General features: G+C 40.9%; 1 protein-coding gene across 1 annotated transcript; it reads left to right on the forward strand.

Annotated features, from left to right (window-relative positions):
- Positions 1 to 10172: 10172 nt before the first annotated feature.
- On the forward strand, positions 10173 to 22700 carry LOC108436499 (L-amino-acid oxidase-like). Its single transcript, XM_017713023.2, has 8 exons — positions 10173 to 10274; positions 11231 to 11324; positions 14049 to 14263; positions 15010 to 15122; positions 17945 to 18146; positions 18254 to 18322; positions 18411 to 18547; positions 20557 to 22700. The coding sequence occupies exons 2-8, from the start codon at positions 11294 to 11296 to the stop codon at positions 21320 to 21322; spliced, it is 1533 nt and encodes a 510-aa protein (XP_017568512.1). The 5' UTR covers positions 10173 to 10274; positions 11231 to 11293; the 3' UTR covers positions 21323 to 22700.
- Positions 22701 to 25413: the final 2713 nt, after the last annotated feature.

The following is a 25413-nucleotide window of genomic DNA, read 5'->3' on the forward strand; positions in this document are numbered from 1 at the left end:
CACCGGACGGCCGAGGCACTTCAGAGCAACAGCTTTGGGAAGGCGAATAGAAAAGCGAGAATCTTCTGCAGTGTCAACAAATGCGGCGTGTTTAAATCCTTAGCGCTGTGTTTGCGTATTGACCATTAGCATGAGCGATATGACGTCACGCCGGCGTGGAAAGAAATTTACCGCATCGGCAGGGAAATCAAACAGGCACATTATCTTATTTAACAGCTGCAAAAATGATCATCTTTGAGAATATATGCATACGTCGTGATTTTTTTATTATGTTATTTGTTCTCTGGTTACGTCTCACTTGTATTCTGTAGGATTTTACTAGAGAAAAGCAAATAATAATAATAATAATAAAAATAATAATAATAATAATAAACAGTATAAAATGGTTCCATGTCCTTCTCGGCCTCCGTTAGAGCGGAACCAGGGGTCTTCAGAAAAGGTGGAATGAGATGATAAATACTAAGTTTTTCAGTATTTAGACATTAATAAGCAGTGGTGGACAGTAACCAAGTAAATGTGATTTGTTACTGTACTTAAGTAGTTTTTTCATGTATCTGTACTTTACTTAAGTTTCTCCATTTTGGGCGACTTTTTACTTTCACTCCACTACATTTCAGAGTCTAATATCCGACTTTTTCCTCCTACATTTTGAGAAATCTGTCGTTCCTTTTGATTTCTGTGTGTATAAAAACGTAACATGTTAAAACAAAAGAAGCGCAAAGCCAGAGCACCAATCAGGGCCCAGCGGTCACTTTGTTCTGAGCTTGTTTTGACCTGTTGGTCATACTGATCCAGTGCAGCACACGGTTCAACGTCAGCGCAGCAGCTTAAAACTTTGGGAGCACATGCGTCTATAAATGATGAACTAACCTAACTTTGTGTAAATAGACCACAATATAGAAATATGTCCACATATGCAGTCGTGACTGGCGCGTTTCTTTTTTTCTGAATTCATACAAACACTTTCATTTTATAGTAAATTAGTTTGGGCTGGTTTATGTTTATGAACAGAGGCCTACAGATCAACACAGTAAAGGAGCTCATCTGTGATCCTGAGTTTAAAGCCAGTTTTTATTAAACTTGTAACTAATTTACAAAGTAATCTGAAACTGAAACTTTGCTTGTGTGTAAAAAGTGATTTCAGAGCCACTCGGTTCTCCCTGATGGAAACTGTTTACCTTCAGTGTTTTGTGCTTATGATCATTTTAATAGACGTCAGCGTCACTAATTAATGACATTCTATTAAAAGACTGGTTTACCAAGAGAGACGCTGGAGGACTTTCACCTGAAATGAGTTCATGAAGCCAGTCTGGTTATAAAAATGATAACAGGACATCAGAGCCAGAATTCCTCTTTTAGTACTTTTACTTTATACTTAAGTACATTTGAAGGTAAATCCTTCAGTACTTTTACTCAAGTGGAGGTCTAAAGGGAGGAACTTCTACATTTACTGGAGGAATATTTGACCTTGGGGGTCTCTACTTTAACTCAAGTACATGGTTTGTGTACTTCGTCCCCCTCTGTTAATAACAGGTGTTGCTGTACTGCAGTAAAACTCTGTAGTGCAGTGAGTGTGAAGGGCAGTCACTATTAGTGACTCCTTATGTGATGTTAATCATATAATCATAAAAATGACATTAGTGAACTACAATTTGAGCCAAACCCTCAAAAGAGTGGGACGTTGAAATTCAAACATGGAGACACATCACCGGTTCATTTAACACGAGTTACGAGTTATTTATGAAAGCTGGGTTCGGTTTCGATTCTGGTTGGAGAAATAATCTATTTGTCTGCTCTCGGTTTCTGTTTCGATCTTACAGGACAAACCAAAACTCCTCCTCGTCTATTCTGAGCTCCCGCTGCTGCTCTCGACTCTTGCTGAGAGTTGACGGCGCGGTGCATTGTGGGTATTGTAGTTTTTTACCAGTATCATCGAAATGTCTCGCTTTTGAAACTACAATCTAACCGAACGCGACTGCTGAACTATTCACGCGTGGAAAACAATCCCAGTTTCGGTACCGCTCACTGCTACCGAGGCTCACAGCGCTGAGTGGCTCACTGTAACACTGTGCAGTTCTTTAATTAATAATTCAATTATAATTAAGTGACACCTTAAAGGGGAAGGTCTCTGATTTTCCAAAACGTGCGGGTAGTTAGGTTAAGATCGTTCAACAAAGTCGTTCGGAGAAGTTTGACATGAAGTGCTCCATTCTAGAGGAACTTACTGAGCTAGAATTGTTCACAGTGGTAGTGATAGGAACCAGAAGTCTGAAGAGTTCTTATAGATGAAACGCTACGAATCCGCGGCCTGTGGCCTGAGACACTATTGATCATAGCTCGTGTTCATTTTTTAAATCCATGGATGGCAAAGAGGTACATGCAGGGGGGCTGTAGGGCAAGAAAACTTAGTTTTTCAGATTTGCCACTCTTTTACCATTTCATATGAACATGGACCAGCATGGGTGGTGTCCATCAAAACCAGCATATGACCATGCTGGCTGACCAGCTAAACCAGCCCCAAACCAGTACAACACCAGAACAAACCAGCTCAGACTGCAGAGGCTTGTTCACCGACTTGGTTTGCATGGTAAATAAAATGGCTATATTTGTGTTGTAAACACTGTGACCCCTGGTTCCCATCAGCACCACTGTAAACTGTAGACTGTGCGTTTGTCACCTTGGACTGAGCAAAGAATGACTATGTGGACCTTCACTGCTCTTATAGCAGACAAATGAGTTTAAGAACCTCTAATAATAATATAATAATATATCCCTAAAATCCTATCAGCTTGATCTTACGCTGAAGACGGACTTTACTTTGCAGCTTGGCCTGCACGTTTTAATAAGGTTTAGATCTGAAAGCTCGAACGGCCACTGCAAAAGCTTTGGCCAACACGCCAGTGATGTATTTCTTCTGCTTTATCTTTGTCTCCTTAATCAGGTGTGGAACACCATGCTGTGTGCTAATGTCCACAGTGGAAAATGTTCCTAGAGGTACTTTTTTGAACTGCTCAAACAAAAGTGAAAGAATCCTAACCTCAGCTGCTAATTAGAAACATGTCTCACTGGTCGGTCAGAGGGGAATGCCACAAAAACGGTCCAGGGCAAATGGACTGCCATCTGAACAGTAAACAGTAGATAACAGTGTTCTATTACGTTATACTTTTTATATCAGTAAAATCTTTGACCACCACTTTCTGCCAAATAATCCACTATAACACCACATAAAATGCCTATTTGGGCTTAAATCGGATATAATAACCAATAATAAAATTCAATTTAACCAATGTTACAAACTGCCGATGATGCAGCTCAGAGCTGGTGAGTCAGAGTAATACGACGCTGAATTAGGTTTCACTTCCACCCAGTTTACAGCCTTAAACACTGAAGTGTTTTCCTTTCCATGGCAATAAAATCTACCATGTTTGTGCTGGGAATCTATTTCTGTCATTTTCTTTGGACTCACCACAAGAGAGCGGCTCATTTGTGCGAAAGTGGTGTTCAGTGATCTGCTTTGCTTTTTTCACGTTGTGCCAGTTTGCTATGTTACTCCATTGCATATCAGTGTAAACTTTACGTGTCTCTTAACCCATAAGGTCACCTGTGATGGGGAAGTTGATGACAGGATTAATGAAATCCTTTATTTTACGCACATAGTCAGTGAGATACGGTAAAACAGCCGAAGGCAGAGTGAATGAAACCCCTACTGCATCTTCCAGTTCTGTTAATGAAGTACTCTAGCAAGGTTGACTGTGATGCAGATGAGGCAAAATTGAGGACAAGTGCTACCACTTTACATTTCTTTGCATCTCTGGACATTTGTGGCTACTGGGAGTATCTGCTAATGCAATAAGACCGCAATGTGCACAGAGAGTGATGGTGTTTTTATGTGGTTCTGTTGAGAACCTTGTGACATTACAGCCCACTGTGCTCTGGGTGAGGTCAGTGAAGCAAGTTTTTAAACTGAAAAAATGTTTCTGTCAGCTTCCAGGTGATTTGACCACCTGGAATTCAGTGTGTGACCAGCAGTGTTATCGTACTTAGGAGTGGAGCAGATGCTCCTGCATGTCACATCTGGAAATACCAAGCTTCCTCAGGAAAGTACATTCTGTTGACGTGAGATGACGCACTCTCTAGCATGGACACTGATGTCAAACTCTTTTCATACGGTATGCACATGACTGGAGTGTAGACATGCAGTCTCATGAACACCAAACCTCGATCACTCTCTACACAGACAGTGAATAATCTAATGACTCTGCACCTGCAACCAGATCAATAAAACCCGTCAAACTCTCAAACAATGGAAAGTGGGATTTACTTGTCAAGTGGTTCCACACAGCTGTGTTAAACAGTTTCTAAGGTACTTGTCTGAGTAATATGTAGTTAATGAATTGAAGTAAACACTAAAATAATCTAAGTAAGTTCTAGGGGCTTGTGTGGTCTAGGGATCTTCAGAGCTAAGTTGTCGGGAGCAGTAATGTCAGTAGGGTCTCCCAGGGCAAACAAGTCTGGAGTGAAGACCCAGACTAACACGATCTAAAAACCCACAATGAAAAACGGGCTCAGAAAATCGTGTACCCTGCCCGGGAGAAGGACACCGGGACCTACCCCTGGAGCCAGGCCTGGGGGTAGTGTCCCCTGGCGAGCGCCTGGTGGCCAGCAGCCCACGTCACCCGGCCGGGCTCAGCCCGAAGAGGCAACGTGGGGTTACCAAGTGGGCCCACCACTTGCAAGGTCCAGCATGGGGGATTGGTGCAGTGCTGCACAGGCAGTGGGAGATTGCAGGGGGGCCCTTGGTGACCTAGGCTCTTGCGGCAGAAACTAGCTCTTGGCACGTGGAATGTAACCTCACTGGGGGAGGGAGGAGCCAGAGCTTGTGCAGGAGGTTGAGAGGTCCCAACTAGATATAGTTGGGCTCACCTCCACCCACAGTGTCAGCTCTGGGACCAAACTCCTGGATAGAGGTTGGTATCTCTCCTACTCAGGGGTTGCACGGGGTGAGAGGCGCCAGACGGGAGTGGCGATACTCACAAGTCCCCAGCTGGCGGGCGTGCAGTTGGAGTTTGTCCCGGTGGACAAGAGGGTCGCCTCAATGCAAATTAAAATCACAGAGAGGAAAACTCTGACTGTTGTGTGTGCCTATACACCAAACAACAGATCAGAGTATTCAGCCTTCTTGGCGGGGTTCCTGAAAGGGTTCCACCTACAGACTCCATAGTCTTACTGGGGGACATCAATGCTCATGTTGGCAATGACTGGGAGACCTGGAAAGGCGTGATTGGGAAGAATCTAAGCCCGAATGGTGAATTGTTATTGGACTTCTGTGCCAGGCATGGATTGTCCATAACGAACACCAAGTTCGAGCACAAGGATGTTCATAAGTGTACATGGTACCAGAGCTCCTTGGGTCAGAGGTCAATGATCGACTTTGTTGTCGTTTCATCTGACTTGGGACCATATGTTCTCGACACTCGGGTGAAGAGAGGTGCTGAGCTGAAAAGGAGCCAAAAGGAAAATTTGAGTTTGAGTTTTTACACAGCAAGATTACATTGGCCAAACAAACACTTAGGAAGTCAATCTCACAACTTGCTTAATTTCATTAACAACATTAACAACACAACTAACCCAGTCTCACTGACTTGATTGAGTGAAACTACAGAAGACCTGAAGGCTTTATTCAAAATCTGATAAACTTTAACACGTAATTCCTCTGACACAAGTCAAAGTCAACCTCAAACATACTGTTTGACTTTGACTTGACTTTCACCAACACTGGTTACCAGCCCTTCTCCTGGACAAACTACCTTCCTAAAGAGTTTGGAATAAACCAGGGCTGCTCATCACTGGTCTGTGTAAAAGAACTTTTGCTATTCTAAAACAAAAGATGATTTTATGCTGCCTGAAAAGTCCTGAAATGTTATATTTACAAGATGAGTCTACATGAATGTCACCACAATGTTACTATTACTAGTAAGAAACCTGGCTTTTTCTGTAAGCCCTGACCTTTTCACGTGGTTTCTGACTGAATCACTTTGATTAACTTTAACTGTCATAAAAATGAAACAGATGTCATTTTTGTATATATAACACAGGAAATAAAACCAGCTGTGGTAAATTGCTGCGAATGATGTAACATCCTTTCTTGCCCTGCCTTTGTCTTTCTCTGTTTAAGCCTTTGCTTTCTTGTTCCATGTGCTTTTGTTGTTGTTCTGGTCTTTGTCTCCTCCCCGTTCCTGCTTTCTTGTCTTATGTCTCACATGTCTTTTGTTTGTAGCTCCACCTGCTCATTAGTCCCAGGTGTTTCTGGATTTTGTTCTATTTTTTTATACCCCTGGTTGCGTGCTTGGTGTTTTATTATCTTAGGCACTGTTTTGATTATCTCTCTCTTCATGTCCCTCTGGCTATGGTTTCCTTTCTGTTCCAGCATTTTGTTTGATAGTGATCTGTTTTTGTTTTGTTACCTTTGTGGACACTGTTTTGTCATGCATTTGGAATAAAACTAAGGACTTACACTTGCATCCTGCCTCTTCATCTCCCTCAGCATTACAAATGATTTTAATGGTAGGAAACTACCATTGTTAGTGAAGGTCGACACCTATGAGTTAATGTAAGCTAACGTTCAGGGAGCTGATGGGCTGTCACTAAAAATTACATTATTAATTGAGTAATTTTCCTGTTATTTTCACTCAAACTCAAGTAGTCAAGTTTTTTAAAGGCCAAATAAAAACAACAATTAAACAGTAGTAAACTCTGTAGAGCCTTTCATAGATGCTAAACTACTTTGTTGGAGACAGATAAACTAGAAAGTCTTAAATTATCATCTATTCCTAAAATGCATGTAATTTCTAAATTACCATACTCTTACTTAAGTAGGGATTTTAAGTACTCATTCCACCCTTATCTAAATGAAACAAATCAAACCCTCTAAATGAGTAAATGAGTAGTCCTGTTATCAATCTAGGTAGAAAGAATGAATAAAGCAGGGCCATGATTTATTCGAGACCCCTGGTAAGCCTGCACATTAAATCACCCCTGAAGACAATCCTTCTGGCCCTTTCCGTTATGGAAAGTGAGACAGCCATCATTAATAAAGCATCTATTATGCTTTATTTTATAAGATCTACCATCAATTACTAATTACAAGAGTATGATGATGGTGCATTTAATGATTAGCGTATCTTGTTGATTTATTCAGCAAACAGGTGAGTGAATGTGCAGAAGGTCCCTACATTATGAACTGGCAATGGTAAGATAAATTTATAGTCAGCTATAATCATTTATTACAGTTAGTAGTTATATTTTACATTTGAATACATGCATGTGTTGCAGGTTAACATAAGCAGTGCTGTCTGTCCAGCTTTCTAATCATTAGACTTGTGTATAACCTGTAGCGAGCGCAGCCTGTATAAATGACTTCCATGGCCTGTGCATTTTCTTATAAATAAGTGATACTTTTTAAATCCTACAAACGGGGAAATTCCACCTCTGCATTCAACCCATCCATAAAGTGAAACACCACATACACACTAGTGAACACACACACTAGGGGGCAGTGAGCACACTTGCCCAGAGCGTTTGGCAGCCCTATCCACGGTCCCCGGGGAGCTATCGGGGGTTAGGTGTCTTGCTCAAGGACACCTCAGTCATGGACTGTCGGCACTGAGGATCGAACCGGCAACCTTCCGGTCACGGGGCCAGTTCCCTAAATTCCAGTCCACGACTGCCCCAATGGCGTTAATGGCATGACTTGAAAAAAGGGATCCATTTAATTTACTTGACTCAAATACATCATTTCCTCATAAATTACTAAAATATGTTACATCAACATAGTTTGTCTTTTAGTTCACTTTCAGCAGTATTGATGTAAGATTTTACACATGTGGTGAAAATAAGCTAAATTAAGTTAGTTACAGAGAAAAAATAGGCATCACTTTTTATGCCATTTAATGACATAAAATGACATAGAAGTGACAGTTATGAATGTTACCGGATGCCTGAGACGTTTTACAATCGTTCTGAGATAAGATTTTGGCCGAGAATGTACTTTTAAAATCCATTTATGGAGAAGTACATGCAAGGTGTTGTAAGGCAAAATAGACCCCGAACAAAACTTTTTTTTTCACACTGACCATTATTTGACCATAATCAACATTACATATGAAAACTTAGGAGACAAATATAGGTTCACAGTTTGTTTTGGCCAGTAAATAAAATGGCTATTTTTGCCTTGTAGACATTGTAACCCCTGGTTCAGCACTACTATACAGACAACTGAGTCAGTAAGTTTCTCTACAATGCACCACTTCCCACCAAACCACCCTGGATTACTTCATTTACATCTCAGAGTATGAATTTAATAAACATTTTGGGAAATCGATGGAATTCCCCTATAATAATCCAGAATTTTTGAAAAATGAGTGGAATTCCCCTTTAATGTGCTTCAGTGGAGCATGATGACCATCAGCCCTTTTGTTCTATTTTCTACACAACTTACTCCCACACAACTGAACACAGTCTTTCCTATTGTAATGTTCCACTGTTAATGATAATATGGTGCGTCAAGGTATCTTTCCTGGGCAACACAGTAGAAAATGTCTTTGCCTACACTGAGCATGAAGCTCCCTGCTGAAGGATGAGTCCTGCTACCTTGCCTCTGATGGTGATAAACTACACTTTACCCTTGAATGGAGAAGGACCCAAGGTGTTAGTCAGGGACAAAAGTGTTGAATCACTCAGTCTCAATCAAGCTGAAGACAAAAGACCCCTGAAATGAGCAGAACTTAAAGATGAATACAGCACAGTGATTCCCACATATTGCTCACCAGTTTGAAGTTAAGGGAATGTTTTTGAGGATTTTGTACACTCAAATGGCATGTTTGAGGTTTTGACACCCCCCATTCAAAAATAAACAACATTTCAACTGGTTTTAATCATTTCTTTCTCATTAAAGTTGCTGAAACAGTGAAACTAGGCGGCACGGTGGGGCAGTAGGTAGCACTATCGCCTCACAGCAAGCAGGGTCTGGGTTTGATTCCCCGGCCGGGCGACCAGGGTCCTCTCTGTGTGGAGTTCGCATGTTCTCCCCGTGTCTGTGTGGGTTTCCTCCGGGTTCTCCGGTTTCCTCCCAACATCCAAAGACATGCAGTCAGGCTAATTAGAGATGTTAAATTGCCCCTGGGTGTGATTGTGTGTGTGAAAGTACACGTCTGTGCCCTGCAATGGACTGGTGACCTGTCCAGGGTGTATCCTGCCTCCCGCCCAATGACTGCTGGCATAGGCTCCTGTGACTCAGAAGGATAAGCGGCTTAGAAAGCGTGCGCGTGAGTGAAACTAACTAAGCTGTAAAATACAGTTCTATGTCTGTTTTGTTAACACGATCTTGCTGGACATCTTGTTTTACTCATCATCAGCGTGCTTTCATTCCGCATCTTTCCTCAGGCATTTGTTTTTCATTTTTCATTTTATTCAGTTGAATGATGATTTGGGGTGAACCTACAGTAGCATGGCCACTGACCCCCACAAACCCTGAATCATCAGCAAAGAGAATGATCATTTTCACTTTTAACACAACACGAGGACGCAAAACTGAATATGACGTCACGGCAACAGACCAAACTAAAAGTTAAATGAACTCAAAAGTGCCATTTGAGTGTACAAAGTCAAAAACATCCCCTTTACTTATGATTGCTGAGTAATATGTGGGATATCCTGAGCTGTATGTACAACAGACTTGATTTAATTCAATTGAGTAACTCAAACTAAAATGCGGGATTACAGTGTAGCTGGCAGCCTACCCCTCACCTCTCATAGCCTGTGTGAGTTTTAAAGAGCCAAAAAAATAACTGACTCTTCAAATCCTTGCAGCGCTCGCTGTCGCCCTGTTCTAACTTATAGGTACGACTTTTCTTAGATGTCAGTAATAAGGTGGATTCTCTTCATGATGCATACAAGGAGTGACATTTTCTCAAGAGTGCTGGCTTTCTCCAGCCAGCTGTCACCTTGGAAAAGGCTCATTGCTTTCAGCTGCTTACATTCTGTGACATTTCTTGGGAGTTGCAATTAAAAAGGGGGGAGAAAAGCAGTCAGGAACGGCCTTTTGATCAGCTCTGGTAACAAGTGAATGAAATTCCAGAGAGAAAACGTGTAGCTGTGCTCGTGTAGAGGGACGGGGATCCCAGCCCTCAGTATAATCCACCACACTTTCGTTTTCAGTCAGAATAAAAGAGTGAGCCCTCCCCTGACTCTCCAGCAGAGCGGAGGCACTGACTCTGGTGAGTGGACTTGCATTCATATAATGATCTCTGTATCAACCCCAGTGTTAAGAATTCATAACGTTAACAACTAATGCATTTCACCAGTCACAGCTGTTTAGCCTAATAACTGAATGTATTGAACATGCGGACACTGTGGTGGTGCACCCTGAAGGATAAGGTCATAACTCTGGTCACTTGAAACGATTCATCGGGCGGATACTGGCCCAGGTATGTTAATGAAGAGTAGAAGTCACTAATCTAATTTGTTCAGTGTGGTTGAGCTTTGAGTCGGTGTGGGAAAATATTCCCCTGTGAGTCTGAGACCCCACACAGGGGTCATGGAACTCACCGAGAGAGCCGTTTCACACTTCAGAGGCACCGGGTGATGAAAGCTCGGAGAGCTCCTCTCCACCTCTGATCTAACCTCGCCTCTCAGCGTCTAACGCGTGAAGCAGCTTAGCCGCGGTCTATAAGATGGTCAGTAAGAGTCCAGCTGAGCGCTGATCAGGCGGAGCTGCTGCACCTGAGGGTCATTTGGGAAGATAGTTTGCGAGAAGACAACATTTCGGATTAGTCTCACTACTTTACCTCAGCACATCCTTAAAAAGTGTGTCAATTAATTTTTTATTCATTTAAATGATTTGAAAATAAATGATTTCATTTATTTTTGAGAAGTAGATTTGACTTGCACTGAACAGCACAGATAGTCTGAGAGCTCAGCTGTAATTTACTCTCCTGACGTTAGTTATCGGATAATAAATAACCAGCTTTTAGTATTTTTAATTATTTTTTTATTTATTTAAAGTTTTGCAGGGGGGAAAAAAGCACCAAGCGCGTTTCGCATTCCCTCGCCAAAGTGTTGGGTCTCCGCGAAAAACCATTACTGCTTTTTTCTTTTTAGCTTAACAGCACGCGAAGTCGTGCGAGTGCTGAGAGGGAGATGTTAGAGTGAGAAGATGGTCTTGTTCCTCCAGGTTTCGGAGCGGAGGGTGGGCTGGAGGAGACGGCTGAGGAGGTGCTGGTGCTCTCGGGGGAACATGTCTGAGGACTGGGGGATCTGCCGCCTCTGTGAGTAAACCTGAAAACACAGACGTTTGGTTTGCGACGTTGGAAAGCTTTATTTAGCGCTCTGTTATATTCAGATGACTAACATCCTCCACCTCCTCCTCCTCCGCTTCTCAGACGTTACTGAATAAATGAAAGCGAGGCTGTGCTCAGAGGAGAAACAGAAACAGTAAAACAGCGAGGGGCATGGAGACACTTTCATTTCCTAAAGCACTTGCTGAGAAGAAAAGACAGGAAAATAAAATGGGCAGAACTCTGAAAAGACTCTGAGAAGCCTTTTCCTTCTCTGCTCTGTAGGGGTGTGAATGGGAAGACTGGGATGCTCAGCCCAGTTCACTGTACAACTGTATATACTGTGTTGGGGTCAGTCGTGGGCCGGAGGTTAGGGAACCGGCCTCATGACTGGAAGGTCGCTGGTTCGATCCCCAGCACATGACTGAGGTGTCCTTGAGCAAGACGCCTAACCCCCAACTGCTCCCCGGGCGCTGCGGATTGGGCTGCCCACCGCTCCGGGCAAGTGTGCTCACTGCCCCCTAGTGTGTGTGTGCTCACTAGTGTGTATGTGGTGTTTCACTTCACGGATGGGTTAAATGCGGAGGTGTGGGACTAATAAGGGTCACATAATAATTAATAATAATATGAACTAAACTGTAAAAGCAACAAACAAAATACGAAACCACTGTAAACGAATGCAAATATGAAAAAAGAAACATTCAAGCTTCTTCAGTAATGCTGTCCTTAAAGTCCTCTCACAGTTTTAGATTAATCTGATTATTTTAAAGTGCAGCAGATTCACCTTTTTTACAGGCCTGACTTAAGACCACCATCCTGACCACCTTACACTAAACAGTCAAGATAGCGCGGGCGGAGCACAAATCTAGCAAGACTTGAAAAGTCGCTTGTTGAAAGGCCAGCCATAACGCTGTCTTTTAGATCAAGACATTTTAATCAGTGGCACCTCCAGAAACCTTTCATACGGGTGGCCAGACAGGGCCACACCAAAACCCAAAGCCATAGCTAAATTTCTATTATATTTTATAGACTAGTTGAAAAATATTGAGAGTTAAGGAATTGCATACTGATATATTGGCTTCTTATATTACAATTAGTGTTATATCAGTGGCTGGTTGCATCCTCTGTTTATAAGTTCAAATGTAGGCTAGTGGTAATGTAAGTTCAGGCATTGCTTAATCAGAACAAGTTGGTTTTGGTTGAGGTCAGGGCTCTGTGTGGGCCACTCAAGTTCTTCCACATCAAACTCACCCAACCAAGCCTTTATGGACCTTGCTTTGTGCACTGGGACACAGTCAAACTGGAACAGTAAAAGGCCTTCAGCAAACTGTTCCCGCAGAGTTGGGAGCATACAGTTGTCCAAAATCTCTTGGTCTGCTGAAGTATTAAGACTTCCCTTCACTGGAACTAAGGGCTCTGGACCAACTCCTGAAAACAACCCCATAGCATTATCCCACCTCCACCAAACTTTACACTTGGCACAATGCAGTAAGACAGGTAATGTTCTCCTGGAATTCGCAGATGGTTTTACATTAACATTATTTACAGGTATTACTGCACTGTAGCAATGAGAATTTGTGCACTTAAACTAGAAAATATAACCAAGAATAATTTTTAAATCAGTTAAAACATTCAGGTTTACTTTTAATTTTTTAACCAAAAATGACAAAATACATTTAAACTAGGTTTAAACTTGCAGCATTTGTCGTGATTGTAAGAATAAGCCGAATAATTTTATGATTTTCATTAATATGAAAAAATACATTCTTGACCGTCTGTTTAAAGCAAGCAAGCTGTTACGCCATGGCTCGTCAGCTGTGCTGAACATAGCTCCTCTACAGTTGATGCTTTGTGCAGTGCTCTGTAGTTTTATTGGACACAGAAAGGACTGTTAGAAAAGTCTGGTTTTCAGTTAATTGTGTAGTACCTCTCTATTCCACTAGTTGCCAGCAGTTCCCATTACACTGCCTTCAGAGTATGAGGAATATATACTTTTTGTGTCAAGTTCCATCAAGTTTCAGTTTCATATATATCTGTCTTTATATAGTTTTATCATTATTTAGCTTAGCATCATTTTTACACCCTTTGTGTATAAGGCTGCTGGATTCTGACCCTCTAGGAACAGAACTGGATGTCCATGGTTTATAGATTGTAATTGTACACTTTCAAATAAGGGATTCCATCAAAAAACACAAGACTGTTGTAAAACTACCATCTCACCTTTAATTCCCCTTTGGGTTCATGTTGTTATGTAATAGTGCTTAAGATATCTAGAGATCTATTAGCGGTATTTGTCCTGTTACCAGTAAATTGCAATTAAGGCAGAACACATGTTGGTAGGGTGTACAGTTCAACCTTCAGTCAGGTTCACCCTTCAAATTCAGAAATGCTGAAGTAAAAATTAGCAACACGGCCAGATCGGTAGACTCTCCTAACAACCAGCAGGATTCAACGTTAGTAAAAGAGTAAATTTGAGTTTATAATCTCATGAGGTTGTTTTAGTATTTAAAATATTACATTTTACTTTATTACATTGTAGGCTGGCTATATAAAGAGGCCAAAACCGGCAGCAGTATAATGTTATAATGGTGAAATACAAATATTGTAAATATGCAAAAATTTGGGGTGCAATGTTCTGTTCCGTACATGAAGAAGCTTCATATTAGGAAAGACTTTAAAAGTAATGTTTAATATTTAGTTGTTTTTTTTCTTCAGTTCCTGTTGTGATCGTACTGGTCATAGTCTTCAATGTCAATGGGTCTGTGGAAGATCCTCTTTTTGAATGCCTGCAAGACCCTGACTATGAAGACCTTCGTAAGATAATAGAACAAGGTCTTCCACCTACAAAGACTCCTCACAGTGTGGCTGTCATTGGCGGAGGCATTGCTGGACTTACCGCAGCCAAGATCCTGGAGGATGCTGGACATAAGGTATTCTGTTACATTAAACACTGAACCACAGTCATTTCATTCTGCAACTTTTCTTTTTAAATGAAGGCTTATCACAGCCTTCATATACGTCAGAATTACCAGTGCACAGTAAGTTAGAATAAAAAAAAAAAACGTTTCTTTACACTTTCTGTTTATTCACGTTTCGAAATAGTTTATATTTAGGTGACACCTCTTTTTAGTAAAGTCAAAGTCAACTATACCGTCATGCCTTCTCACCACGGCCCTGTGTTAAAGACACAGGGAGCCTAAATCTGTGTTTTGTTTGTTTTCTTTATTTAATTTTATTTGATTTAATTAGTTTAGTCTTGTTCTTGCAGGCAAACAATATACCCTCTGATATGTTTCACCATATTTCTCTCCTCTCTATGTAATCTGAGCGGTCCTAATCTTTTGTAACACTTCCATAAGCATTCCTCTGACCGATCAGGCGTGATGTTGAGAGAATGGAATTAAAAGTCCTTCCACACAGCACTGTAACCCATCCTCCTTTGTGACTGTTATTTTTGAATAGAATACCCTTGTGAATGTCTGTGTTTCCTAATCAATTGAAACAAATTTATCAGAGCAAGGAAAACAATAACAGACAGTGTGCGGGATCTCCAGGACAGGAGCTGTGAAATATTACAGCACTTACATTGAAATGTATTACAAATTGCACTGGGTTGTCTTTGTATTTTGCCTGTGTCATTTTTCCTGAACTCTTACCCAGATTTTTGGATCAATAGGTTACAATCATAGAAGCAAGCGATCGTATAGGAGGAAGAATAGAGACCTACAGGATGAAAAGGGAGGGGTGGTATGCAGAACTTGGTGCCATGAGGATCCCATGGTTTCACAAGTGAGTTAACCCAAATCCTGAATGCTTGGCCCAGATAAGAAGTGGCTCAGTACCTCAAAAATCTGTAGGACAAATGTTTTTAACAGCATTAATTTGGCTGGTAGAGCCTGTTAGTAGAACAGCAGCAAGATAGGGCCGCACCATGGAACCACAGCAACTGTAAAATTAAAAAATTAAAATTGTAATATGTAACAAACTGGCAATGTTTTCCTGCATTTGAATTAAATAATGATGTGAAAATTATAATTAACATGTCCACCTGTCAGTCAGCTCCCCAGGGTGGGTCTAAAGCATGTTAAACGCTACGTGGAGAAGGCTCTCTCTGAAACATGCTGGCCAAAGAGGTAGTTGGACTAAATAATTCTTACAAGAGCAGATGAGGTGCAACACAGCAGTATGTCCACTTGTGAAATTCATTATTTCTTCACACATTAGAATATTTAATCAAATTTGTGGCAAAGGTTTCTGCTTTAATAGGCTGGGAATCACTGATTAATAGAGTGTTGACTGAGAGGTAGTGCCTTAGAAATTAGCGTTCACCACCTATATTGAGTTTTGAGTCAGCAGGTTTTCTGTCTTCATTTAGTACTGGAAACACACACACACACACACACACACACACACACACACACACATTTCTATTCTTGTAATGCCCTGCTGTCTGGATGTCCTAGCAAAAGTTTTAACAAGCTTCAGTTAGTCCAGAACACTGCAGGCAGTGTCTCACAAGAACCAGAAAGTTTTTCCAGATCAGCCCAGTTTTATCAACCCTGCACTGGTTACCAGTTAAATTTCACATTGATTATAAAATTCAATTAGTGATTTATAAAGCTCAAATAGCCCCTCAGTACCTGAGTGAGCTCCTCTCCCACTATGAACCATCACGCCTACTTAGATCACAAGGTGCTGGCTTACTACTGGTACCTAGAATTAATAAAGCTCCATCAGGAGGGAGAGCTTTCTCATACAAAGCCCCCCAGCTCTGGAATAATCTTCCTGTTAATGTTCAGCAATCACACACGGCCTCCGTTTTTAAGTCTAGACTAAAAACTTACTTGTATAGTCAAGCATTTGGTGATTAGTCTTCCCTGTCAGATCTAGACCTGCTGGAGTCTCTGCTGCGCTGTTATACTGTGATCTCTGGTCAGCCACTCTTTACAGAACTGACTGCGTTTTTCTTTCCTTTCTTTGCCGAGCCGAACAGCTGCCCATCCTGTGCGTCTGATGCTGTTGCCTTTTCTGCCTTGATTGGGTGCCGCTGCTCACCAGCCTTCTGGACCGGCTTGACCACCACTGAGCTTCTTACTTTACAATGCTGTGCAATCCTCACCCTCAGATGCTGCTGCTGCTGCATAATCATAGTTAACCACTGCTTTTCTTTTTCCCACTTTGTGCTATAATACTTTATACTAATAATGTTTGCTATCCGGTGTCGACCGTAGGAGGATGGGTTCCCCTTCTGAGTCTTGGTTCCTCTCAAGGTTTCTTCCTCTTTAGGGAGTTTTTCCTTGCCACCATCGCCGCTGGCTTGCTCATGGGGGCTCGGACCCGGATTTTCTTTTCTCGCTCATCCTTCTGGGTCGTGGGGAGTAGTGGAAATGAATAGAATTAAATCTTCTATAGACTGAGCATAAAATAAATGTGAATGTACTGCTGTGTATACTGTGCCCCATCTCATCTGCAGCTAAAAGATATACCCATCAACTGCAGAAAAGGGAGGGAGATTTGATTATGATAGCACTGGTGGTCAATGCAACATAAAAATTGCGTAATATTGCAACAGTATATGGTACTTTTATTTTCTCTATGTAAAGGTGCTGAAGTTATACGCTCAATGTTACCACCCCAGTGACAGCATTTGTAACCTGAAAGGTGTATTTTTTTCTGAAAGTGTACCGCTGAGTACAAACAGACAATGAATACAAAAAATATAGGTCACAAACTATACAAAACACTGTACACTATACCAGAATAAGTAGCATTACTCTTTACGTTATGCCTAATGCTTGAATAATAGGTCAGTGGGACGTGTTGTTAGGGAGAGTGGAGGCATTACCCCAGGACAGAGTGAAATGCTAGCTCACCCTTGCTGTTCTGACAGCCATGACCTAGATCAAGGGTTCTCAGCCTTATTTTTGTCATGACTCATTATTGCTATGACAAGAATAATCCACCATATGTTAGTCATGAGTTTAAAAAAAACAGCGTTTCCTGTCAGACACCACGGCACGTTCAGACTGCCACACATTCATAAACATTAAAGTATTCAGCATATAAAACGGTGTCTCAGCATCTGCACGTCTGGCATCTTGAAATTTGACTCGGGGCCTCACAGCAGATATGGTGCAATCAGTGATGATACGTGACAAGCAGCAGGATGTAGCCATGTAAATATTGACATTAACGACCGTTTTACCTTAGAAAGGGGTTTTGTTCAGTTAGTTAGTTTATGTTTCTAATGGTGCATTCAGTGCCGGTTGATTTCCCACCCTGTTTATACAATTGTTGAGGATGTTGGCAAAAAATGAGGCAGATTAAACTCCAGATTAAACGTTCTGCTGACCGCTGTATCTTGCTGCCATTAGCACTAGAGGTGACAGAACCTTCTGTCATTGCTCCATTCATAAACATGGCATATCAGAAGCATTAATCAGTAGGTGGTCAACCTTATATTCACATATTAGTACCAGGACCAATTTTAGACCAGATGTCCTGTCTTATGTGTGCTCAGAATATAAGATAGGAATATATATCTCAGCTGAGACAGATGGAGAGTTTGCATGCAGTGACACTGTGGTTTTCTAATCTCATTCCCTTTCCAGGATTCTCATGGCTTTTGTGTCAAAGATTGGACTGAAACTTAATCCTTTCATCGAAGAAGACATAAATACTTACTATTATATCAATGGCTTGCTCGTAAAGACCTACAAAGTAAAAGAAAACCCTGAAGTGCTGAACTACACCTTAAACGAGCGGGAGAAGGGGAAAACAGCCAGTCAGCTTTTTGACATGGCACTGGGGAAGGTCAGTAACAGTGAGATGATATCAGAAAAGTTACTACCAAAAAGTATTAAAATGATTGGTACATTTTTTTCTACCATGGTTGAAAATGAATTCCATTGCTTTCATAGATGAGGGATGATGTGAAGAAATATGGCTGTAAAAAGACGATAGAGAAGTATGATTCATATTCTGTTAAGGTAATAACCAAATACACTCTAATTCTAATATTTAAAATAAAGATGTACAGCAAGTTTGTTTCTAACAGATTTCTGTTTGACTTCACAGGAGTATTTAGTAAAAGAGGGCAACCTGAGTCGAGAAGCTTTGCGTATGATTGGAGACATCCTTAATGAGAATAGCTTCTTTTATACTGGCCTCACAGAGACGCTCTACATTCAGTCGGATATCAGTGATGATACAGTGTAAGTAGCAGTGGTGGACAGTAACTGAGTAAATGTAATTGGTTACTGTACTTAAGTAGTTTTTTCATGTGTCTGTACTTTACTTAAGTTTTTCCGTTCTGGGCGACTTTTTCCTTTCACTCCACTACATTTCAGAGTCTAATATCTGACTTTTTCCTCCGCTACATTCTGAGAAATCTGTCGTTCCTTTTGGTTTCTGTGTGTATAAAAACGTAACATGTCAAAACTAAAGAAGCGCAAAGCCAGAGCACCAATCAGGGCCCAGTGGTCACTTTGTTCTGAGCTGGTTTTGACCTGTTGGTCATACCGACCCAGTGCAGCACACGGTTCAACGTCAGTGCAGCAGCGTAAAACTTTGGGAGCACATGCGTCTATAAATGATGAACTAACATAACTTTGTGTAAATAGAGCACAATATAGAAATATGTACACATATGCAGTCGTGACTGGCGCGTTTCTTTTTTTCTGAATTCATACAAACACTTTCATTTTATAGTAAATTAGTTTGGGCTGGTTTATGTTTATGAACAGAGGCCTACAGATCAACACAGTAAAGGAGCTCATCTGTGATCCTGAGTTTAAAGCCAGTTTTTATTAAACTTAAACTTGGAACTAAGTTGCAAATAATCTTAAACTGAAACTTTGCTTGTGTGTAAAAAGTGATTTCAGAGCCACTCGGTTCTCCCTGATGGAAACTGTTTACCTTCAGTGTTTTGTGCTTCTGATCATTTTAATAGACGTCAGTGTCACTAATTAATGAGGTTCTATTAAAAGACTGGTTTACCAAGAGAGACGCTGGAGGACTTTCACCTGAAATGAGTTCATGAAGCCAGTCTGGTTATAAAAATGATAACAGGACATCAGAGCCAGAATTACTCTTTTAGTACTTTTACTTTATACTTAAGTACATTTGAAGGTAAATACTTTAGTACTTTTACTCAAGTTGAGGTCTAAAGGGTGGAACGTCTACTTTTACTGGAATTTACTTCGTCCACCACTGGTAAGTGTACTTTGATTAGAAGAGTCACCAGACTTTCTGCATTACTTCATTTTAGGTTTATAAACATTCTTAAAAGTTGTTAATCTGTCCTGCTGTAATGCTCTGCAGAAAATATTTTTTACACACTGATGCACTCAGTACGTGTGTAAAAGCCTGTTTTCACCAAGAAAAACACAGATGCAATTTGAGTGACGTCACATCCAGTGTGTTTTTCCAAAACTCTGAGAGTGAGGGGTGAAGATGGAAGAGGTCAAAAAATGGAATGACAAAGATGTCATCATTTTTCTTTTAATCACTGCAAGTAATAGGCATCTACACTGGATATACAACAACAAGCCAAAACATTATGACCACCTGCCTAATATGCTTTTATATCTGCCCATAATAATTTGACCCTTGTCAAAGTTGCTCAGGTCTTCACCTGTTCAGTTCTCCCATAGCTTCAACTTGTTGACGACAAGAACTGACTGTTCACATGCTTTCTACTTTATCCCACACCTTTCAATGCAAAGTTGTTAAGATAATGAACATTATTGCTATATCTGTGAGTGGGCATAATATTTTGGCTCTTCTGTCGTTCTACAAAAACGACTGAGACTGGATACCCATGGTCCATGTTTTGTCTTCAACCACTGCATTTTTATAATCAGTATATTGCTTGGCATATGATCTCTTGTGCCACTAGCAGTATGAGCTGATCAGCTGTCCTCATGATGCATGGACCTCAAATATGGGTTGAACTTGGATTCATTGGCATCAACCTGCACGTGCTGGTTTTCAAAAGTTTGTTGAGAACAAATCTGTTTAGAGCCTTCTATTTCATTGCTGACTATAGATAGGACTATTGTCAGAGCAGCAGGCTGCTGTTGAGGTCGTTGTGTGACCATGGGAAAGGGAATGTGTGTGTTTACTGTTTTCCCTGTGTGAAAGAAGATGAAATGTGTGGTTTAATGAATGTACTTACGTTTGTATGACCTTCATCATTTTAATAGCTCTTCATCTCTTTCAGATATTATGAAATCTCAGGCGGTATGGATCACTTAGCCAGAGAATTTTATGAAACACTCAATGCAACAATCCTCCTTAAATCAAGGGTCAAACGCATTAGTCAAAGCAGCAGCAATGTTACAGTTTCATATCAAGACTGGCGCAACCCCTCCACTTTGACCAGCCTCACATTCGACTACGCATTACTGACGGCAACAGCCAAAGCTTCGCTCTTCATGGAGTTCCAGCCTCCTCTCTCAGTCCGAAAGATGGAAGCTCTGCGCTCCGTGCACTACGCCAGCTCCACCAAGGTTGTGCTGAGCTTCAGTGAGAGATTCTGGGAGAAAGAAGGCATTAAAGGAGGGAGAAGCATCACTGATATGCCTTCAAGGTTCATTTACTACCCCAGCCATACCTTCCCAGGGACACAAGGGGGCGCCCTGCTTGCCTCCTACACCTGTTCTGATGACTCCACGCTTTTCCAGGGGGTGCCAGATAACGAGCTGATGGCCATGGTGCTGGATGACTTGGTGAAGATCCATGGGGAGGGCATCCGGCGACTCTGCACTGGCGGTGTTGTTAAGAAGTGGGCGCTGGATCCTTACAGCCATGGGGCCTTTGCCATCTACACTCCCTACCAGCAGACTCAGTATGCCTGGGATCTGTTCCAGAGCGAGGGGAGGATTCATTTTGCTGGAGAGCATACAGCGATGCCTCATGGCTGGATTGAGACGGCTATGAAGTCTGCTCTTAGAGCTGCCAAGAACATAAACAGTCTTGAAGAATAAAAACTTGACCAAACGTGTTTTTTTCACATTGGTGCATTTCACCTTTTTGTGGCTTAAAGGCAAAAACTAAAAACCTTAATTCTAAAAAAAACTTACAGTTTGTAAAGTGCAACTGAAAAAAAGAAAGCAGTGATTTGTAAATCCATTTTGACCTGGATTTAGGCAAAAATTTTCAAAGACAAGACATTTAGGGCTGTATCAATCTCTCAGCGCAGCCGAGAGGTGTGACATTAAACATCTGGCAGAGCAAGGGCATTTCTGAACCCTTTAGGTTGGAGGGAAAATAGCCCTAGTAGTCGCGGCTGCTTAATGTGACTCAGACAGTTGGGGTGTCAACACGGAATATCATATGGATATTCAAATGGAATGTCTAGCAATACTAAAATCTCATTGGCTAAGCCACATCCAATTCCTTTATACTGGCCTTTTCTGTCTGTTCACTCACATGGGAGGAAAATCTAAGGAACATATCATTGTTGTCAGAAGAAAACCTCGTATCTCCAAAATGGTAACTTTATAGGAGAAGGAAAAAAACCTACTTTACTTTTAATGTACGTCAATGGAACCAGACATTTTCCCAGGTCATTTTGGGCCGTTTCAATTGGTCCATTGATCATGAAATTCATGTACAATATAAAGAGCCATAGGACTTTTCAAATTATGTCAAAAACTGAAAAATCTAAAGTAGATTGGTGTAGATTTCATCTTTTTTTTTTCCAAAAGAGCCATACATTCAGAAGAGAATCAGGAAATCTGTCTATGAACTGATCTTTTCACTGCATACAGCTTCCCTAAAATGCCTCCAATATGAAGTGATCCTGTTTACTGTTTACTAAGGTTCTTCTTTCTGCTTGTCTATATTATCAAAATATGTACAAAACAAGGTAGTTAGTGAAGCATGATTATTTTTGTTGTTTTATTTGCTGTAGTAAGATCTAACTACTAGTGTTTGTAGTTACCTGTTTTCTACTGGTTTAACTTTTAATTATTATGTAATAATTATTACTATTTTTTTATTATAAGCCTATTATTTTTGTTTTGTTGTTGTTCATAATCAAAATTATTATTTTTGTCGATCATAGTTTTTTTTTTATAACAAGGATGCAGTGTCATTAAGGCAAAGCATTAGCATGTACTACCCCAAAAGTCCTAGACAGCTTTTCACGTGTCCACATTGATCAATAGACGCAGTCATTTCAGACAACAAAGTTGTTTTTGCTCTAGTTACAAGAGTAACAATAGCTCCCCCTTGTGGACAGTCTGGTTAAACATGAGTGAGTGAGTGAATGAGTGAGATACAAGCCAAGTCCATGAGGTGCTTCATATCTACTACTAATAATGATTATAACATTTTTTTTTTAGTTACTGTTCATTATATGTATGATGTAAATATACAAATAAAAGAATAATTATTGATGAATGGTGTATTTTATAAATTGTTCTAATTTTAATAAAGTTTTTTAAGACTTCAAAATAAGCCACTCACCAATTTTTTCTCTAAAAATATCAGAATGTTGGAGCTGTATGAAAGTCTTTCATCATTAGGAAACTATCGCTGTGCTCCTGCCAGCTCACACACGGTTCTCTAAGGGAATTAGAGGAGTTCTTCTGATTGGCTGCTACTGCATCACCCCTAAACACGCCTCTTGATAATGCATTTATTCTAACTCTGCCCTGTTTACAGGTTACAGTCTGCAGTGCCAGGTGAAAATATATATGACACACGCACCACCACCACAGCTGTATGGCTTATTTTTGTGCTATGACGCAAAAATAGAACTCATAGAATGTTTTTCCTTATTGCTTCATTGTTTTTGTGAATATACACTCATTGTGAAATTGATAACGGCAGGGGCTGTATATGATTAGAAATGCGAAATGTTCAAAAAACATCTTGAACGGGTGGTCCAGTCATGCTTGGGTATAGAAAGAGCATAAACAACCAGCCCAGTCCTGTTTGAGCAAGGATGTGTCAAGGTAGTAGTGGGCAACACAAATTTCTATCATTTTCTATCCTTAATTCAAATTTCTCACAGTTTCAATTTCAGTATACACTCACCAGTCACTTTATTAGGTACACCTTGCTAGTAAAAGGTTGGACCCCCTTTTGCCTTCAAAACTGCCTTCATTCTTCATGTCATGCTTTACACAAGGTGTTGGAAACAGTCCTCAGAGATCTTGGTTCATATTGACATGATAGCATCACGCAGTTGCTGCAGATTTGTCGGCTGCACATCTATGATACCAATCTCCCGTTCCACCACATCCTGAAGGTGCTCTACTGGATTGAGATCTGGTGACTGTGGAGGCCATTGGAGTACAGGGAACTCATGACATGGTGATTTCATAAAAAGTGATTTCAGAGCCACTCGGTTCTCCCTGATGGAAACTGTTTACCTTCAGTGTGTTGTGCTTATGATCATTTTAATAGATGTCAGCGTCACTAATTAATGACGTTCTATTAAAAGACTGGTTTACCAAGAGAGACGCTGGAGGACTTTCACCTGAAATGAGTTCATGAAGCCAGCCTGGTTATAAAAATGATAACAGGACATCAGAGCCAGAATTACTCTTTTAGTACTTTTACTTTATACTTAAGTACATTTGAAGGCAAATACTTTAGTACTTTTACTCAAGTGGAGGTCTAAAGGGAGGAACTTCAACTTTTACTGGAGTTTACTTCGTCCATCTCTGGACGTGGAGTCAGTGAGCAGACGTGTGCGGTTAAAAAGCAACAGGGAAGCTTTACTGTGGTTATCAGGAGAACACAGAATCGTCAGTACACAGGCATGGGTCAAATCCAGGAAAGCAAGCAGCAGGAGAAAGACAACCATAACAGAGTTGGGGAAGACAGAGCAGGATCCAAAAAACAGGGTCAAACAAAAACAGGCAGTAAGTCATAGAAAATAATCAAAACCAGATACGAGAAACGCTGAGTAAGTTCACAGAGGACAGCAATACTTCGCAAAGAGCTGCTCTACAGCCTGGGCTTAAATACTAAACTAACTAATCATAAGACCATCATGAAAGGTGAGTAACATCAATATTTGGGAGAGCGAGAGCGCTGATAGGCTGAGGGTGAAGGCTCAGGAGTTATATGACTCTGCTGAGGGGTCTGGGTAACGGAGTCCGACTCTGGTAACAGGAACGAGGGAAATAGCTCAGCGTCGGGACTTCCCAGAGGATTCTGGGAAGCATAGTTTTTGTCCTGTGACTCATCAACAGCCATGAAGCCTTATGAGCCTTATGAGGGGTTGATTTCTTCAAGACTGGTCTTTTGACTTTGGCAAATTAAATAACACATTTTTAACAAATAAGGAAAATAAGGAAAAGTCCCAGGACATATTTTTAACTATACTACCTTTGATCCAAAGTACTGGATCCTTCTACAGTGATTACTTAACTGTGTTTTAGTCTAAAGGCTTTTAGTCTCAGTGTACAAATTATTTGATTATTTTTTTCTGCTAAAATCACTTATATTTTTCCAGGGGAGGGTTGAGGTGGATTCAAACTGTTCTATCATGGTGTAGAGAGGAAGAGAAATGGAGTAGGGATAATCCTAAAAGAGCAGCTTGTGAAAAGTGTTCTGGAGTGTCAGACAGGATCATGAGCCTGAAGTTGGAGGTTGATGGTGTGATTTTGAATGCGGTCAGTTCATATGCACCACAGGTTGGTTGTCAGTTAGAGGAGAAAGAGGAATTTTGGAGTAAGATGGATGAAGTGGTAGATGGTGTCCCTAGAGAGGAGAGATTAGTGATTGGTGCAGACTTCATGTCAATGGACATGTTGGTGAAGGGAACAGAGGGGATGAAGAGGTGCTGGGTATGTATGGTGTGAAAGACAGAAATGCGGAAGGTCAGATGGTTGTAGTTTTTGCATAGAGAACGGAAATGGCTGTGGTGAACACGTATTTTCAGAATACGGAACAACACAGGGTGACATACAAGAGTGGAGGGAGGTGCACACAGGTGGATTATATCCTTAGCAGGAGATGCCACCTAAAGGAGATTGGAGATTTTAAAGTGGTACCAGGGGAAAGTGTAGCAAGGCAGCATAGGGTGGTTGTCTGTAGAATGAGATTAGAAACAAAG

The sequence above is a fragment of the Pygocentrus nattereri genome, chromosome 17, assembly GCF_015220715.1.
Source record: "Pygocentrus nattereri isolate fPygNat1 chromosome 17, fPygNat1.pri, whole genome shotgun sequence".
In the NCBI taxonomy this organism is placed as follows: domain Eukaryota; kingdom Metazoa; phylum Chordata; class Actinopteri; order Characiformes; family Serrasalmidae; genus Pygocentrus; species Pygocentrus nattereri.